Below are 20556 nucleotides of genomic sequence, written 5' to 3' on the forward strand. Positions count from 1 at the left end.
TACAAAAAAAATTCTGCTGCACTTAAGGTTCCTAAGAGCACAGTGGCCTCCATAATGCTTAAATGGAAGACGTTTGGGATGACCAGAACCCTTCCTAGAGCTGGCCGTCTGGCCAATCTGAGCTATCGGGGGAAAAGAGCCTTGGTGAGAAAGGTAAAGAAGAACCCAAAGAACATCACTGTGGCTGAGCTCCAGAGATGCAGTCGGGAGATGGGAGAAAGTTGTAGAAAGTCAACCATCACTGCAGCCCTCCACCAGTCAGGGTTTTATGGTAGAGTGGCCCGATGGAAGCCTCTCCTCAGTGCAAGACACATGAAATCCCGCATGGAGGACTCCAAGATGGTGAGAAATAAGATTCTCTGGTCTGATGAGACCAAGATAGAACATTTTGGCCTTAATTCTAAGTGGTATGTGTGGAGAAAACCAGGCACTGCTCATCACCTGTCCAATACAGTCCTAACAGTGAAGCATGGTGGTGGCAGCATGTGGGGGTGTTTTTCAGCTGCAGGGACAGGACAACTGGTTGCAATTGAGGGAAAGATGAATGCAGCCAAGTACAGGGATATCCTGGATGAAAACCTTCTCCAGAGTGCTCAGGACCTCAGACTGGGCCGAAGGTTTACCTTCCAACAAGACAATGACCCTAAGCTCACAGCTAAAATAATGAAGGAGTGGCTTCACAACAACTCCGTGACTGTTCTTGAATGGCCCAGCCAGAGCCCTGACTTAAACCCAATTGAGCATCTCTGGAGAGACCTAAAAATGGCTGTCCACCAACGTTTACCATCCAACCTGACAGAACTGGAGAGGATCTGCAAGGAGGAATGGCAGAGGATCCCCAAATCCAGTTGTGAAAAACTTGTTGCATCTTTCCCAAAAAGACTAAAGGGTGTATTAGATCAAAAGTGTGCTTCTACTAAATACTGAGCAAAGGGTCTGAATACTTAGGACCATGTGATATTTCAGTTTTTCTTTTTTAATAAATCTGCAAAAATGTCAAGAATTCTGTGTTTTTCTGTCAATATGGGGTGCTGTGTGTACATTAATGAGGAAAAAAAATAACTTTTTATTTAGCAAATGGCTGCAATATAACAAAGAGTGAAAAATGTAAGGGGGTCTGAATACTTTCCGTACCCACTGTATAATAATTCTGTCTCTTGAGGGGTGGGACAGGGGTGAGAGGGTGTTTAGAAAAAATAGTTTACTGAACTGATTCTGTAAATTGTTCATGTAAAAAATAATAAATATGTTGATTAAAAAAAGGTTAAATTTCATCTTGATAAACAAGCTGTGTATAGGCATCATGACCTTTTTGGAGAATATCATGGGTAAAAGAAACTTCTGGTAAGCAACATATTAAGAAAAGTAGCAGTCATGAGATATTAATAAGAAAACCACAAATACAACACCCTTCAGTCTAATTACGATAGTCAATTTTTTGCTGCATTATGAAATAAACCAGGAATCTGGTTTTGAATTAAATAAGTATATTTACATAAATAATACATTTATTAAGCATTTATAACGTTGAGTTAAAAACGTCTCACTATTTGGCAAGTATTGCATTAAAGTCGCCCTTTTATTCATGCAGTTATAACTGCATTATTAATGAATTATAATGCATTTGTAAATGACTTATTACTCATTAACAAACACCTCTGAGAAAAGAGGTGGATGCAAATCACTGCAGGTAGCCTACAACATCTGTTCTGCCAAATTATTTATCACCATTAATGAACCTCAAAGAATATTATATAGTTTTTAAATAGGACTTGGAGGTGCAAGTAATTCTTGTTATAACGTTAGTCATCAGGTCTCAAATGAAACTGTCCAACTAATCATAAAAACCCTATGAATTTATGAATTTACCTGGTTTTGTTGGTTGTTGAGCCTTTCTATCCTAAATATTTAGGACAAGGCTACGTCACAACATGCCACATTTGAAAGAAAATTTATACTGTAAACAAACTGTACAAGACATGAGACGTGTGACAGCTAGCTAGGTGTGTGACAGTGAGGAAATGACTAGCATCAATAACTTCGGAAGCCTAGAAGATTATATTAAGAAATTAATTCTCAGTAATGGTGAGACATTGCTTTTCTGCCTCCTAGTTGCATGCACATGTCTGTGATGACAAATATGGGAACCTGTCTATAGTGCAGGAGAAGGCGTTCATACTCATCAATCCATGAGGCCAGAAGTACAGATTTATTTTTAGAATACTAAAAATAGAAATAAAAATCCTTTAAATTCCCGAAGCTTATAAGCATCTGATAACCAAAGTACATGTGTAAGATCTTAAATGTCACATCTCAAGCACTATGTCTAGGCATGTGAATGTTGGTGGACTTTTCTATGGGGCTGTCAGACATTTTTCTATGCTACTCATTAGCAAACTACATAAGGTAAATATATTTTCTTTATATATGAATGATCAATAAATTGAATGATTTAATGGTATATTTGAAACTATACAGAATATATATTTACTAATATATCATAATGTATGTAATTTTATATTCAGTAATAGGGCTACACTTGATAACATATAGCCTAGATGTACATGTGATAAGATGGCACTGCATGTGTAAACATATTACATATATATATACCCATGTAGTATAAACACACACACACACACACACACACACACACATATATATATATATATATATATATATATATATATATATATATATATATATATATATATATATATATATATATATATATATATATATATATATCAAATCTTTTTTTTTTTTTTACATTATAAATGTTTCATAATAATAATAATTTCAAGCTTGTTAACAATAGCACAAGCACACCTGCATGTAAAATATTTAGCAAAGAGAGAATCACTGTGCTGAAGAGTGCACAGCCATTGTAAAATAAAGTACTCTTCAGCACAATGGTAAAACAGAAAACCTTTTAAAATAATAGAACATTAAACAGATTAACAGATCTCCCCACATATTAATATAGAGCAAAACAAATGAAATAACACTTAATTTTAACATTTCCTCTCCTTTAATAGTCAGAGGCAAAGCATGCTGGGAACTATAAATCTGCTGTAACTCATTCCATGAATGTGTGTATTTATGTGTGTAAATACATTCACATATGGGAACATGCATGTGCAATATATGTACACAATAAAGGATAAAACTTTATGAATATTACATGTAATGTAATACTGTCAAAGGTCTGTCACTGTCTGTTTTTAACTATGTTCTTTTGTCACATGCCTCCCTTTGTTCAGTTTCCTGCCTTTAGTTAGTTACCTTGGTTACTCATTTGATTAGTGTCCTTGTTTCAGTTGTGTCTTATTTATTATCTCATTAGTTCCCTCATTAGTTCCTGTATAAGTACTCCTTGGTTTGTTCACTCTTTGTCCTGTCACTGTTATGTCTTGGATGTGTATTGCCTACCTTTTGAGTTATTATTAAACCTTTATTTTGGGAACCTGCTTCTCCTGCTTTCTTCTGCCTGTGGTCACATACCATTACAGATGACAGGACCTAAAAAAAAAGTGAGGAGCTACAAAGATGTCTTCTTTGACTTTAGAGAAGTTGTGCTCAATCTACCGACATGGCCAGAGTGTGCAAGAATTTGTTCAGTTCTGCCACTGGTCATCATGCACTGAGGGTGAGTTAATGGACTTATTTTGGAGTGGGTTGAACACAGAATTATGGCCATTCATACCAGTAGGTGATGCTAGCATGACACTTCAGCAGTATCTTGATTTGGTCCTGAGGTGCTTTGGCTCGCCTTACACAGTTGGTGAGGTGGATGACAAGACCAACGTAGGCTGTCACATCATCCCCAGCCCATTACAGACCTGGTTCCAACCATCTTTGCTTCAGAACCTTTCTTTGAATTCCTCCCAGATGTTATTGAGTCCTTTTCAGAGTCCATCTCAGAATCAACCTCAGTATGTCTGTCCACTCCAAAATCCACTCCAGAATTTAATCCAGTTTCTAAGCCCTGTTCAGAACCTACTCAACTCTTTGAGCTTAGTCGAAGATGTACATTTACCTCTTCTCAAAGGAGACGGTTGAGGAAGAAGAAACCGTCCTCAGCACACCCTGCCCATGAGCCTGTTCCTGTATGTTCCCCTGAGGCCATCCCTAAGCCTTGTCACAAGATGGCCGCCACTCCAGAGCCTCGTCGCAAGATGGCCGCCACTCCAGAGCCTCATTGCAAGATGGCCCGCCATCACGCCTGAGCCCTCAGTCAAGATGGCCGCCGCCACGCCTGAGCTGGTCAAGATGGCCGCCGCCGGGAATGAAACTCTTTCCAAAATGGCTGCCCTGCCTGAGTCCTTCCTGAGGCGGCCATCTTGCAATGAGGCTCTCGTCAGAAAATGGCCGCCACTCCAGAGTGTAAGGCCCGCCTAATGGGCCCAATCATGGTTTCCCACAGGACGGGGAAGGTTTACGCGTGTATGTCTTTTCAGCGTCTCTATAAAGTTCACTTAATTTCACTTGTTTAATCTGACTTCAATTTTAAATGATCCTTATTCTTAGGTTGCTAAAAATAAGGCTTCCAATTATAAATTAAACATTAGTTATGCCTTAATTTAGATATTTGATTATTCTGATTATCTTATAGTTTCAATTATTTAGTTCACTGCAGTCCCAGTATCGCTTTAGAAGAGTCACTTTGGCCGTTAAGTTCTCTTCCCGAACACAAACTCGTCAGTTCTGACTTTAAACATTGGATGCAGGGTAAATATCTACCTTTAAGTCGGCCGCGCTCTGCTTACTCGTAACAAAAAGCATAGTTTTGATATATTTATGAAAACTGCAACTTATTTAAGGCAGTGATTGTAAGAAATCGAAATGGACTTAATTGATGTGCCCTATGCTCCATCTATTAAACCTTCCATATGAACAATCCTGAACACAGATTTGAGGTAATACCTTCGCTTTGATCTACTAGAAATAATGAATTAAGAATAATACAGAATAAACCAAATATAACATTTTATTTGTCAAGTAAAAATGTATCATGCAAATTACATTACAGTTAGACAATTAAAAGCCAATTCAGAAATAATGAATGCATAACATCAGTTGAAATGCATATACACAAAGTGGTGGACTAGTGTTTGAAGACACTTTAACGTCCATTACTGCGTGGGGGTCTCTGATTGCAGAAAATCCTCCCTGACTGCTTTGCTCTTTACCTTTTATACCAGGACCAGAACAAAAGGATTGTAAATGTTTATTACACCAACACCTGTTTTGGGGGAGAGGAGAAGAGACACCACCCAAAAAGAGGACACAATTTTCCTTAGTTTTCCATCTTCTTCATAATTCTAGTGACTGCTGTGAAATTGAGACCATTTTACCAATCGCAATGAGACAAATGATACCAAACATGAAAAGGGAAAAACAATAAATACACAAGTTACATTATACGTGTTTTCAGTCAGGGGGAAGGAGAGTTTGTGTGTGTGTGTGGTGGGGGAGGTGTTGTCCTTTTGGAGTTAGGGCAAGGTGTTGCCCCTTGCTATTTCTCTGAGATCTTCTTCTCTAGGCAGGTTTTATTGCTTTATTGCAGGATGCTTGATCTCAGTTTTCGTTTAACAGAAAAATCAAGCCTTACAAGAGCCTCATTGCAAGATGACCCGCCGCCACGCCTGAGCTGGTCAAGATGGCCGCCGCCAAGAATGAGACTCTTTCCAAAATGGCCGCCCTGCCTGAGTCCTCTCCATAGCTAATGAAGGACTTGTGGCTGATTGACTTCTGGTCAGAACCTGTACCAGTCCCTAACCAGAGTCCAGTGATGGCTCCAGCCCCTGAATCCACTCCAGTGTCTTCTCCAGCCCCTGAATCCACTCTAGTGTCTTCACCAGCCCCTGAATCTGCTCCAGTGTCTTCTCCTCCCCCTGAGTTCGCTTCAGTGTCTTCTCCTCCCCCTGAATCCTCTCCAGTGTCTTCTCCAGCCCTTGAATCCACTCCAGTGTCTTCACCAGCCCCTGAATCTGCTTCAGTGTCTTCTCCTCCCCCTGAGTTCACTTCAGTGTCTTCTCCAGCCCCTAAATCTGCTCCAGTGTCTGCTTCAGCCTGTGACCACAGTCCAGTACTGTCATCAGCCCCCGACCAGAGTATAGTGTCAGTTCCAGACTCTGCTCCAGTCAATGAGTCAGCTCCAGCTCACAAGCCCACTCCAGTCCTTGAACTCAGCCCAGTACATGTTCCTATACCAGAGAGCATTGCAGTGTCCCTAATGGAACAAGCAATTGTGTGTGGCCACACATACAATCGCTCCAGCCCCTGAGCTCGCTCCAGTCCCTGGGCCCTCTCCAACCCCTGAGTCCAACCCAGTGGCATATACCCATGGCCCTAGTGGCCGAGCCTAGGGTCCAGACCAAGGCAACAGAGACTGCACCCCCAAGGCGCCCTGAACTGCCCGATCCGCCATGGCCCCTGAACGGTTGGTACCACCCTGGAGGCATCCTACCTGCAGGCACCTGCCCATGGACTCTTCTGACACGAGGTCGCGCCTTCCGGGAGGGGGGAGTAATGTCACATGTCTGTCTGTTTTTTCACTATGTTCTTGTCACATGTCTGTGTTCAGTTTCCCACCTTTAGTTAATTGCCTTGGTTACTCATTTGATTAGTGTCCTTGTTTCAGGTGTGTCTTGTTTATTATCTCATTAGTTCCTGTATAAGTACTCCTTGGTTTGTTCACGCTTTGTCCTGTTACTGTTATGTCTTGGATGTGTATTGCCTACCTTTTGAGTATTTTGGAAACCTGCTTCTCCTGCTTTCTTCTGCCTGTGGTCACATACCGTTACAAATACATCTATTTTTGTCTTCATTTCTAAAAATTTACAGTATATGTATCAATATATAGCCATACATTTCGGAAAATATATGCACTAGTTTCCCATATATGGAACTGTATTATGTAATATATCGCATTATATTTTGCATTATATTCACATATATTTTTGTTCCATAAGAGAGGGCCTTGAGGGAGCTGGTATAAGGATTTCAAATTGGTCTGCAACCAAATAAGAGGTTCAATAAAATTTTCCTTTTCCATGTCACTGCAAATTAATCGTTCCCAAAGCACAATCCACAAATCAATGTGGAGATTCCCAAAATTTTAAAAAAAAATCTCTATTATACCATGAACTAGGTGATTCACAAATACATAATAAATAAAATTAGAAATTTTTAAAAATACAACATTTGACTTGCATTGGTGGATCACAGCATGCATTTGTGGATCACCTCCTTCCTGTACATTTCTGAATCACCTTTGTGGATTTAGAAACATTTAGTGTCAAGACAAGCAAACAAGCTGAATTCCTTATGATGATGTAGCTTTAATTTTGTATTAATAATTTAATTTTTGTGAATCTCTTTACATTAATTTGTGTATCATAATCAGTTTATTTTAAAATATGCAAGAAATCTAAACCAGTATTGCATATCTCTATATCCTTATCAATCATTAATAATCCATGTACTATGTTATAAACATAGGAGAGATCTGGATGTTGTTCAGCTAAATTGAAATACAAATGGCCAAAGATGTTCTTATACTGTAGCTTACCAACAACATCCAATCTGTGATAATTGCCAGTTCAATATATTAATTACATTTTATTTGAAATTAAATGATGGCTGTGTGTTTAGGCTCTGTCAATAGAGATCATCTTCAAGCTCTAAAGGAACAGTCTGCTTATGTAGGACTCTTCTGTACCTACCTCAGTCCAGCTGGCATCCTGCAAGTCTAAAATGACCCCAAAATGATTTCTCTAGAGTCTTGATGTCTCTATCCAATGAATTCCCTAAGGTGTTACATAAAAATGTAACAGCAGTACTCTGGTGCATTGTGCATCTCTCATGAGAATGACATCTCACATATTCATATTCGAGGCCCATTTCAAACAAACAGTCTATACACTGTAAAAAGTCATTCTGTGGGTTTGTAGATTTCATGAAATGTAATAAGTAAACTTTATTTAACAAAATTACTGTTTTTGGACAGTTTTTTTGTGTTAAAATTAATTAAAATTGTCTGTAACAAAATCTACTCAATTTTGACATTAAGGATTTATCTATTCTTATTGAGTAATTCCAAACAGAGAGAATATTGAATAAATCCAACATGATGGAAGTGAGTTGTTTTCAACTAACAAGCATTTCCAATGCAGTGCGTGCTAGAGTTTCACGCAGCAGACAGTGTGAGGACATTTCTAATGGCACTCTTTTTGGGGGCTTTGCTTAGTTTTGTGTTAATATTAACAAAGAAGGCTAAATAAGCAGTTATAAGCCTATTGCTATTGAATGGTTTGTGTTCACGAGGCCTGACTTTAATGGATTCCCGCTGACAATGTGGAGGCTGATGACGATGATGATCTGACAATGCTATTTTTCAGGTAATTCTTTGAAAAAGGTAAGGAAGATAATTTAATTTATTCCTTAAAAACTGTTGTTAATTATCCAGGTTGTGTGTTATTACCACCAACAAAGTAGGATACAAAGTATCGTGTTTTTTAATAGTTGCAACATAATGAGATGGCGGTGTAAAATCTGCAGATAGCAACAATGGGTGATCTTTAACATTACAGACTATAACACCAGTCATCTGTACCTGGAAAATCAGTGCCTTGTCTGCATTTGTATTGCCCAATTTTCTGATAAATAAAGAGTTCTTAAACTTTGAGGTCTCTAATTTATACTTAAAATCGGATTTAATTAATTAAAGTAGATTAATTTAAATAATACTCTTAATATTATTAATAATATTAACTTAATTAAATTATTTTGACATAAAATTAAGTAATATTCATTAATATATATTCTTTTATCCAATGAACTCAATACTTTTGTTTAAATTTTAGTTATTTTTTATTTTTTTTTATTTGCAGTTACTCATTTTAAATGGTTCACTTTTAAGGAGCTCAATTGATTAATTTTAACTCAATTCTTAATTTTGTTGAATTTAATTAATAATATTCTGTTGCCACAATTATTATTGAGTAGTATTTATTTTTTACAGTGTATATCGGTATATGGTGGAGGTCCACTGTTACTACAAAGCGCTCGGGGATCCAGAGAGAAAGCATTTGAATTTGCCACAGTATGAATAACAGTTCAGTAAGATAGAAGAACAATGGTACATTTAACAAGAGTAGAATATATACATTTTACCTATAACAAAATTTAATATGGAAAGATTAATTCCAGCTATATATATCAAAAGCTAGCCTGACGTGGTCATACTCAATTCTAGTCAGAATATGAGTCTGATACTGCTCCATTGGGCTTTGATTATAGGGGCGTATTTCAACCGATCCAGGAAAGACCTCAATTGGATAGACGTACAACCAATCAGAGCTACAGAGTAAGTGACGTATGTTGAGCGACGCATAGTTGTCAACAGAACTCTTCTTAGCGACCATCGGGGCCAGCTGATAAATCAAACTTTTGCCGAATCCCGTAGGAAGGATGGCAGACATCTTTCCCATCGACAAATGCCTTGATCGCGGTCCTCTGTTCCTCTTTTAAAATTAATGCGCTGTCGATATCTTCTATAATGGACGCGATGGCGGAATCTACACATCTCAGTTCTTCAACAGCCATCATTGTTGTAAACTAATTGACCTTTTGCAAAGACTCGTCCCCCTTAGTTACTGTTGCTTTGTCCGACAAGCCGTGGCGCTGTCACGCCACACAGAGTGGAAAATACATCGCGGAGCAAAGAAGAAACTGACAACACATTGACAGACGAGACAGAGCAGGTTACTTATGATATTAAACAAAGTCCCAGCTTTCAAACTGTGTAGTTATTAAAAAAAAATTCAAACAATAAAAACCGTTTTGTGGCTCTTTAATGTGTTGTGACCATGATCGGGACAGATTGCTGTAGCGCCTCAGCTCAAGAGGCTCGTGAACCGATCATCTCTTCCTACTAGTCCATTTATAGCATCAAATAAACATGAATGAACATGAGAATGAATGTTGTTTCAAACGCGGAAAGATGTCAATATGCACAATTTTTCAAGTTTAACTCCACCGATGTTAATCTTCTAACTCCTGACTGCTTTGTTGGACAAAATGGCGGATGCGGCGTTCTGATTGGTTAGATCGCTTGTCAATCAAACTCCCCAAGCGCTCTTTGATGACGTGGGTGGTTACGTAACCGCAGATAGCCTGTCCATCATCGATTAAAGCCCGCCCTGGCAATTTGATTGGCTCGGCCTTCTGGGAGCCGAGCATAATAAAGGTGCGTTCACGTGGCCTCGTAATTCCTGTAGTTACGAGATTCTAGCTTGTAAAAAGTGTTCACGTCCTCGTAGAGCTCATAATTACAGCTTGTAAGCTGGGAGTTTTCTGAAAGCTCCCAGATATACCACGTGGCCGCGCTGTACCACCTGACAGCTGTAGATTCATTTAGGCGTTGACAGTGCTGCCATGGAAATGCATAATTCCCAGTTCAAGGACCAAAAGGACGTGAACAGCTCCGAATATAACGTCACGTGTTGTCATTTCAAGATTCCGGTAAATACGAGGTGACGTGAACGCAGCTTTACTCCACAATGGATCGAGTCCAGACCGAACTTCCCGTCCAAAAAATGTTGTGGGCGGGGTTCGGGCTGGCACCCAGGCTAATCAAAAGCCCTTGTGCATGGTGTAAATGAAATAAATTGTGTAGCTTTAAATATTTTTTAGGCATTTTTGAATGAATCACAATAACAGAGGAAGATTTAGCATGAATACATGAGTTAGCCTATTTTATTTTTTATTTATTTATTTTTTTTTAGAAATACATGACATAGGGGTATAACATCAGAAATACATTCTGTTGGGCAGCATAACACAAGCCAAATATACATGGCCTCTTGTTCTGCATGCAAACAACATCAAAAAAATAAATACAAAGTATTCACTGTAATATGATATTTTTAAACATTTGCCTCAGTAAATGACCAACTGCCAGCAGGAAAAAAAAAAAAAGTAATACTTTATTTAAAGGTGACATAGTTACACATTACATGTACTTTCTATAGTAATAACAGTAAATTATGCATAATTATATGTAGCTAAACCAAACCCTAACCCCAACCGTAAATCTTAATATTAAGTTAATATTAATCAGTACATACTCGAGTATGTACTATGTAACTACTACTACTACTACTACTACTACTAATTATTATTATATTGTCTGTCTTTATTACTGATATGGCATAAAGTGATAGGAGATGAGAGAGAGGAACATGATCAGGAATCAGTGACTTGAACTTGGGTTACCCAAATGGCTGTTGCACTAGATGTTGGAGAGCTGCCAACAAGGCTATGGCTCTGACACCAAATTGGTGTTTGTTTAAGTCATGTGACTGTGACAGTGGCAGTGATCCCCACATTCTAAATCCAGCTGCTAACTTTATAAAAGAGTTTGCTGAGGAAGTATGAACTAAGCATAATAAGACTTTTTAAGCCCACTAAGCAAATTAGAATGTTCTGAATTTAAATTAATGTCACAAAGCCTCATGAATTTAAATTTGTAGACAACAAATTTGATGTTAAGATCTTTTTTAATCATACAGGGCATTTTTCTATATTTCTCTTTCAACACATATATATATATATATATATATATATATATATATATATATATATGAGCAATATCACACTCGTAGCCGTGCGATATGGCTGTATATCAGCACGCTGTGATTCGTCCGTAGGCACGAGGCCGCAGGCCGAGTGCCGTAGGTAATCACAGCGTGCTGATATACAGCCATATCGCACGGCTACGAGTGTGATATTGCGTTTATACAACAGTTCGACGGCACGAGTGTGTAAATAAATACAACAAATAAATACAAAAAGAACAACAACGGAGTGTCTTGAAAACCCTCTTTTGTGCAGCACTCCTTCCTTCCGCCACTGATTCAAATCTCAATTTGACAGTTGGACCAAGCCTCCGTTACTAATTCTAAAACGTCACTTCAGAACAAACGAAGGAACGTTTCAAAACTCAAGTTGTCAGTTGAACCAAGCCTCCGTTGCTAACTCTAAAATGTCACTTTAGAACTAGTAACGAAGGAACATTGAGTCGCTTTATTGAAACACATTGAATTTTCTACAGTATTAGAGAGAGAGAGAGAGAGTGAGTAGGCTATTACCTGTGTCTGGTATATTGCATTACATTCATTCATCAAGTCGATGTCCATAATATTACATCCTTTATACAAGTCCGTTTGAATGTCCGCTGAGGTAAGCGATCTTTGTATTCTTTTTTCAGCTTTGGGAATTTTCCATCCATAACACCACAGCGCTAAAACAACTTCCTTTTGCAAAAGTTCCTTTCAATTTAAAAGTCTCTTGTGACTCACTGACTAATTCTCCTGTAAAGTGTTGCCACCATCTAATGGCGTATTAATGTAATGTTCACTCAATCCATATTACTTAATGGACATATTTATATAAAATAATATTTATTGAACAACATATAAGCACAATTGTACAGTTCAGTCAAACATAAAGCACTAGTTATTAAAATATATATATATAGGTCACCATTTACGCTTGTATGTGGGTTTTACAAATATTTAACGAATGAAAAGGATTTTAAAGAGCTTGTGACAAAACCTCCCAACTCCATTGGATCCTCAAACTGTCAATCAAGCCTCATTAATCCGCCTCACCTCGTGAATGAAGTGCGCACGCAGTTTGGACATCTCCTCTGTGCAATGCAAAGGTAAATAAAGATCTGATGTTTGAAAAAAAAAATGTAAAGCGTTTTGTTTACTCAAAAAAACATATGTTTATAAAGTTTAATGTTTTACGTATTTGAAGCGGAGAAGAGTCTGATATATCCCGTCTATTTGTAGCCAATGTGCTATATAAGGATGTAACGTAACGTTTATTATTATCAAATTTAATATAGCACAATTCGACTTGCTCTGGAACAAATAATAGATCAATAAGACCAAAGACTGCCCGTTCTATGTACTCAAATTGAATTATGTCTCGTGTTTAACCACTATAAGAGCCAGCGGCAAATCCCCGAGGCACTGGCCGAGATGAAGCTGTTCTCGGCGGTTACAGAAGCTCTGAACGGCCGCTGACGCACTCAAGCTCGCATCTCCGAAAAACGTCAAAACAAATTGTAAAATAGGCGCTGTTATTAAATATGAGTCACATATTTCAGGTCTAAACAACTACATTCTCGCCTAAAAAACTATTAAAACTACAGTTCGTGGTACAAGGAGTAGTATTTGTAAAAATTACGGTTGATTTGATTGCCATGACGGTCACTTAAGCGGAGTGATACAAACAGTGAAAAGGCAGTAGGAGTGCTGTTATCACTGAAATATCGCATGGCTATCAGCCAATCAGATTCGAGAACCAGACAGAACTGTTGTATAATATATATATATATATATATATATATATATTCTGTATATTAAATCAATGTTTCTCAACTGGTGGATAAACACCCAAGGTTGCATGATTGTTCTGCCCTACAGGTTACAACTTAATACATAGATAAACAGAATTTGTGCAGACCACAAAATTACTACAGTTCCTGAAAGGGTCCTGAAGGAAAACCAGCTGAGAATGAGTGTATTAAAACTATTGTTGCTAATTTTAAAGTAAAGAAACAATTATAATCAACAAAAATATTGAAAAATATTGAAATGGGAATTTGAAACAAATAATCTCATAAATCTATCTGAACACCTATCCATTTTAAGCATGTAAACACAGAGTGTGGGGCATTTCGGGAAGCTGTAGACTTGGAAAGTCTCAGAGTAAATAGTGAGACTGAGATTGATGCCATTTTATTTGCACCTGCAAGATCTGACAATATTCCAAAATGTCTGGCCAGCCATTCAGTAAATGCAGCAGACCAAACATTTACATTCTGCTCAGGGCAGTTGAAAGCATCACTGTGCCCAAGGCAAAAGAGAATTGTTGTTAATAATAAGTTGTAAGTTATAATGTTATAAGTTATTATGAAAATGAGATTTACACAAAATTAAAGTAGCATTCACACATCTTAAAAAAAAAAAAAAAAAAAAAAAAAACTAAATCCATTTACAGGACATGAATAATGCATTCTGGAGCCAAATATATAATCCTTCGAATATGTTAGTCAGGTGTTAATAAACACCTCAGTCCTAGCAATCACAATTGTTCTGCAACCCTTCTCCATAAACAGACATACAGGGAAAGTTTATGTAAAGAATTATAACACAAAAATTCCAGTTACATAAAGCCAGCTGCACTCTTCATATTTACATTTAAAGATTTTACACTTTATGATGTTGAAATATTACATATATAGAACATAATAATATAAAGAATGAAAATCTTGGCTAATTGCTGGCATGATTTTGGTGTGTTACACCTATAGTTTTCAGTGCCAGTTTGCAGGGGGGATAGGAAGTTGCTGAGCTAATTTTATGACCTCTGCTTGTCAAGCTCTCACTTTGTATCAAAGAGGTCAAAGTAAACTGTGAGTCATTGGTTTACCTGCTGACATCTGGTGTCATTTCTCTATATCTGTTCAGGCTCAGCATCCATGCAGGTTTCCCATGGATTTCTAGGCATCTGTGGCATGGAGACGAGCAGCAGACCAATTCCACTGAGGAGGAGCAGGACAAAACCCGTGCACGCACAGGCAAAAGACCAGGAATAGTAATACTCGATCCAGATAGTAAACTCACTTTCTATCATCCTCTTGACTGACTGCCGCATTACCTCTACTGAGATGATAGCACACAGACCTGAGGACAGAGAAGATATGAAAAGGTTTTCTTAAAGATTTCTCTATAGCTTTTTCCACTAATGTAAAAAGTTGTGGAATTATAGAATTGATCTAGAAAAACAATGTCTATCTATCTATCTATCTATCTATCTATCTATCTATCTATCTATCTATCTATCTATCTATCTATCTATCTATCTATCTATCTATCTATCTATCTATCTATCTATCTAGTTTTGTTTCAGATAAGGCAAAGAAAGCTGATTAGATGTTCCATCATACCTGCAAAAGCAAAGAACATGCCAGCAGGCTTGTACAGATAGTCCTTTCCCTTTCTGAGGGAACCCAACACACACAATGTGCCCAGAATCATGAAGACAAGACTGAAGGTGGCTATGGCAGCTGCTGAGATGTTGTATTCTGAGTAAAGAAATTAGGTAAAAATAAATAAATAAATAAATAAATAAATAAAAAGAAAGAAAGAAAGAAAGAAAGAAAGAAAGAAAGAAAGAAAGAAAGAAAGAAAGAAAGAAAGAATCAGCAAGAGCTACATGTTGATTTCAAATATGACAGTGAATCAAATGTCTATGACAATGACTTTCAAATATGATATGACTCATGCTTTCCCTAAGCCTTTATGAACAGTTTCTATACTCTGCACACTCTGGTGTTTCCTCCAGAAACGGGGTAACTGTCCACTATACCTGTGATGCTTTCCCATTTCATCATTCATATGTTCCTTCCACTGCTTCCCCCTTACAATACATACCGCATAAGATATTAATGTGCACAAAAGCATTCTTCAACCAATACAGTATAAAGTCAGTCCAGGCTAGTGTTGGTTTCACTGAACTTACCTCTCTGAGTTTTAACTTCAAAGATCTCAGAATCTTCTCCTGGTGTGAAGTGTCTAAAGTAAGAGCAGTTGATTTCTGAAAAGAAAAAGAAAAAAGTGTTAATATTATTAACTTAATTGAAATTATACATACATACAAAAAAAATAAAAAAAATATTTTTCCTTTGGTGACTACTTTTGATGATATGTGTATAATTTACATTTACATTTACATTTAGTCATTTAGCAGACGCTTTTATCCAAAGCGACTTACAAATGAGAGTAGTAGAATCAATTAAATCAACATGAGAACAACAGTATGTAAGTGCTGAGTGAAGTCACAGTTATGTCAGTAAAGTGCTCATAGCGAAAAAAATTTTTTTTTTGTTTTTTTAAATAAATAAATACACAGATAGGAGAAGAATATTAGTCAAGGTAAGTGCTACTACTACTGGGTCAAGTGCTGACGAAAAAGATACGTCTTTAGCATTTTTTTGAAAATGGCTAGAGACTCGGCTGCTCGGATAGAGCGTGGTAGGTCATTCCACCAGCCAGGAACAGTCCCGGAGAAGGTCCGTGAGAGTGATTTTGTGCCCCTATGTGATGGCACCACAAGGCGCCGTTCACTTGCAGAACGCAGGTTTCTGGAGGGCGCGTAAGTCTGAAGTAGTGAGTTAAGGTATAGCGGTGCAGAGCCAGCTGTCGTTCTGTAAGCAAACATCAGAGCCTTGAATTGGAATTAGACTGGGGTTAATCATACTCTCACAATAATTCTTGTGAGTTATTGCTGAGTTATGTGACAACTGTAAATGACAGTTGGCTCCTTGAGGCTGCCAGTATGACAAAGACTGTCTCGTCAAAGCATATCAATCTTTGCCTTCTGCTTAATGTGTTCAATCACTATTTAAAAAAGAGAAAACAGATTAAAAACAAAATCTTACAATCTGGCGCTGTTTACCTGGAATTGTATTGTTTTATTTACAGAAATGATTGATGACATCTGGTTTCACAACTACTTACAGCTATAGTTCTGAGTGGCATGTTGAGCTACCCTTTCAGTGAGTGCCACTAAACAAGCAGTGTTAAATGAATCAAGTGCTTTGTATTCATGCAATGATTTGCAATGAAGTTGAGTGGCTTAAAATGGCCTCTCAGGAACATAAATATCCAAGACAATTTATGTTCATAGTTTTTTAATATGACACAAAGCAAAGTTGATACTACAATGTTGCAGTCTCATTTGTAATATTTTTTACATGCTCCCTGAAACTGTCATGGCTCTAAGGTAAAAGTGATGGAGTGTATAATGCCATGTCTTACAGCAGATGTGATTGTACATGTTTCCAAAGTAATCCTGTAATTTTAAGTCAAATCCAACTGTCTGTTGTTAGTTACATTAATGCTCTCATGTTTAAATTAAAACAAAGCTTCTTTTTGAACTGTTTTGCAAATAGCACAAGCTTAGGTAAAGAAGGGGAGGAAGAACACTCAAGTCAAGTATTTATTATTATTATTATTATTATTTATTTATATTTACTTATACTACAGCAAAATCTTGATATGTTTTCAAAAACATGTCACCATAAGTTTATGATTACCCTGTTACCAAACAGGGTACCAAGTTTTAATTTTGCCCTATAGGGTCAGTCAGAGGGGTATTATTTGAGGGCCAATACTGCTCTCTCAGATGTGACCATCAGTCATATAAATGGAATTGCACCACACTTAATTTAAGAGTGTCTCCTATCTTGGGACAGCTGACTATTTACACAGCCTATTTATAAATTTTACTGACTGCATTTACAAGACCAGTCACACACGTACTCACAAAGCTGGTTATGTTTTAGCATGTGTTAAAAACAATAAAATTAAATGGTTAAATTCAGCCTTATTTAATAAATTTTCAATTTGTGATTGTTTGGAAACATGTCTTAAAAGGATTTGATATAAATCAAGCTCAGAGCAGAGTCTGGGATCAAAAACAATTATTATTTAGAATTTACACTAAGTAGCCTTGTTGGCAAAAGATATTAACACTACATCCACCCACCATTGTCTGGTTGAGACAACAAAATTACAAAAAAAAAAAAAACAGAAGCAGTGAACAGTAAGGATAGTGGATATAGCTTTTGACACGATTGACACAAGTTCAAAACCACCTTATTCCAGTTTCATCCTTTCTCCCCTTTCCCATTGCATATCAGAGCAGCTGAAAAAAAATAAATTAAATAGATAAAATTGCAAAACAATGCTGTCTTGTAACAGTGAAAGAGTAAAGCAATGAAGAGTAAAGATAGTGGACATAGCTTTTTACATGACTGACACAAGTTTGAATTGACTTTTCTCATATTGTCTTCCTTTTCCCATCACATATCAGCTCGGAGAAGCATTTATTTAAGAAAAGTTTAAATAAAGTGCCTAACTGGTAATTAACAGGCATATAATTGAAATCGGATGTGGTGTCCTCATGGTAGCTTGACAAGGTGACATGTCGACTGTGTGCAGCTCATATTGTGAACATACTCAAAACCATGGTTGCTTTCCTGGACCTTTGAGGACATTTTTACAAATCAGCAGGTTTAATATGATTAAGGTTAAATTTAGATGTAGGTGTATGCCTGGACTTTAGGGATAGGGTCCAAAAAAAGCAGCATTATTGTTATTTTGTTAAAAATGTGTTAAAATGTGTTATGGTATTATAACTGCAGGGCATGGCATTGTCACTTCTTGTCTCTCAGATTAAGAATCACTCATAGTCCACACCTGTTAGGTACGTCCTGTCATTCTGCTTAACAGTGATCTCCATACAAGAGCTCTCATACCACCTAAAATGTCACACAGACACAGAATGGGCCTGACTGAGGGCTAGATGAATATGGAACTCTCTCTGTGAAGACACTGAAAACCTCAGATTATCTCTTGGTTTTATAATTACAGTGGATATGCATTTTTAGAAGAACAATTACACCATTTTTTGTGAACAATATATATACTCAGTCAAAGGTTTGGCCATAGCTAATGCCTAGATTACAGCTCAGAACAATCTAGACTTTTTTTTTTCTTTTTTTTTTTTTTTACAAACTTAATTATCTAATGTTTTAAGCTGGTTTTAAAACAGTACCGTCCGTGTGTAATGTGCAAAGGACTTCCCATAATGTTGGGTTAAAAACAACCCAAGTTGGGTTAAATATGGACAAACCCAGCAGGTTGGGTTAAAGGGCACCTATTATGCCTTCTTTCACAAGATGTAATATAAGTCTCTGCTCTGGTCAAGTTTCAGCTTAAAATACCCCACAAATTTGCCCCCATTTTGGGGGTGAGCAAAAACATTCCTTTTACTATATTACTATATTGCTGGCTAAAAAAATAAATCCAAAATTGGTTGAAAAAAATGGCTGGGTGAAAACAACCCAATCCCTGGGTTTGTCCATATTTAACCCAGCATTTTTAGAGTGTGTATGCTAGGCACTCTATCTGTGCCTTTTCATCCATGTAAAACAGACCTTTAGATCAACATTTTTTAAGATAATGAGTAACAAGCCTAATCCTGTGCAGACCCTGCATTTCAACCCTAATCCTGTGCGGATCCTGCATAAATACTGTATAATTCTTGTGTAACAGTTTGATAAATAACATAACATCAATAACATTAACAAACATAATCATATCTATTATTAGGTAACAGATCATAACAGATCATTATTAGGTAATTAATACAAAGAATTAGAAATGTAATTTACTTATATACTTATTAACTTATAATAACTATATATTATATTTATATAGAAATGTACATGTATATATTGTAATTTGTTACATTATATATAAAAACATTATATATGCTAATAGTTTTAAATGACTGTAAATGGCAGTTTTACCTTTTTTCTAGCAATACAGTGGTAGAGCATTATATTTTACACTGTGTTGTAAAATAAAAAAATCAATTTCACACTTTACAGATTTGGGGATAAGGACTATGTACCAATTAAAAACATCCAGATAGATTAAGAATTAATTAATTTTTTTGATGCTGGAAAATTCAGCTTAAAGCAATTCACCTTATGCCCTGCACATACAGGAGTAAAACAAATTGTCTATGTTAAGTCTATGTTAAGATATGCTCTCCAACATTTAACCTTCAAATACATGTTAATTTAAAACACTGAGATTTACTTTAACTAGCTTTAAATGCTTTAAAAGTAATTTCACCTCATATAGTGAATGCAAAGGGAAAAAATAACAAACAAAAAACAACAAATAAAACTATTAAATAAACTTTATGCAGGATATAGGTTATTGGGCCATATATTCAGTGAGGCCTGTATATCTGATCAACATTTCTCATTTTGTCACTTACCCCCTGGTAAGCTGATAGGTCCACAGCCTTTACCAACAAGTTCCGGATCGTCAATATAGATGTATTTCTTACAAAGTCTCCAAAGGCCGAAGTGGGCTGCCTCACATGTTGTGTTTACGTTCTCCACTCGAGGACTCAACACAGCCCAGTGGTCTGTCACCACTGCTGTTAACATGGACACTGAGCCAACTAATATTATAAAAAACAAGATTTTTGTCTTGGTTTCCTTCTTCATTTTGTCCTGTATCCAATGCTAATCAACAGATAAAATGAAAAATGACAAGAGAGCAATTTTTTCAGTGAAGAAATCACTGAATATATGGACAGTATAGAACAGAGTCCTGGTCCAGTTCTTGATTCTTAAAGGCTCAGTGCAGAACTTGTGCATGGATAAAAGAGGCTAAATGGCACTGTCCTAGTATTTATGCTGAGAGGCCAGGCTCAAGTCGCAGCTGTTGGGGCTCGTCAGGAAAGTTGATGACCAAACTGGCTTGTCTGACAAGAGGTCTGTGGGGGATAAGTTGGGCTTCTATAAATGTGTGTTGTGAGTCTAATGTCTGGCTGTTGACATATCATTTACCACCTGCCATAACTAGGGCGTGTCCATTCCATGAC

General features: G+C 37.0%; 1 protein-coding gene across 4 annotated transcripts in view; it reads right to left on the reverse strand.

The window, feature by feature from the left end:
* cacng1a (calcium channel, voltage-dependent, gamma subunit 1a) overlaps positions 1 to 20325 on the reverse strand; it is a 74624-nt gene extending 54299 nt beyond the window's left edge. For 2 of the 4 annotated variants that reach the window (XM_067373330.1, XM_067373329.1), the window contains exons 1-4: positions 19942 to 20325; positions 15607 to 15681; positions 15032 to 15169; positions 14515 to 14768 (exon numbers count right to left, since the gene is read on the reverse strand). In XM_067373330.1, coding sequence (XP_067229431.1) covers positions 14539 to 14768; positions 15032 to 15169; positions 15607 to 15681; positions 19942 to 20176 — 678 coding nt within the window. In that variant the 5' untranslated portion in view covers positions 20177 to 20325 and the 3' untranslated portion in view covers positions 14515 to 14538. Of the gene's footprint in view, positions 1 to 11775; positions 14769 to 15031; positions 15170 to 15606; positions 15682 to 19941 lie in introns of those variants that run through there. The other 2 variants (XM_067373333.1, XM_067373328.1) reach the window with 2 other exon arrangements.
* Between the last annotated feature and the right edge of the window lie 231 nt (positions 20326 to 20556).

Source organism: Chanodichthys erythropterus, chromosome 21, assembly GCF_024489055.1.
Source record: "Chanodichthys erythropterus isolate Z2021 chromosome 21, ASM2448905v1, whole genome shotgun sequence".
Classification (NCBI taxonomy): domain Eukaryota; kingdom Metazoa; phylum Chordata; class Actinopteri; order Cypriniformes; family Xenocyprididae; genus Chanodichthys; species Chanodichthys erythropterus.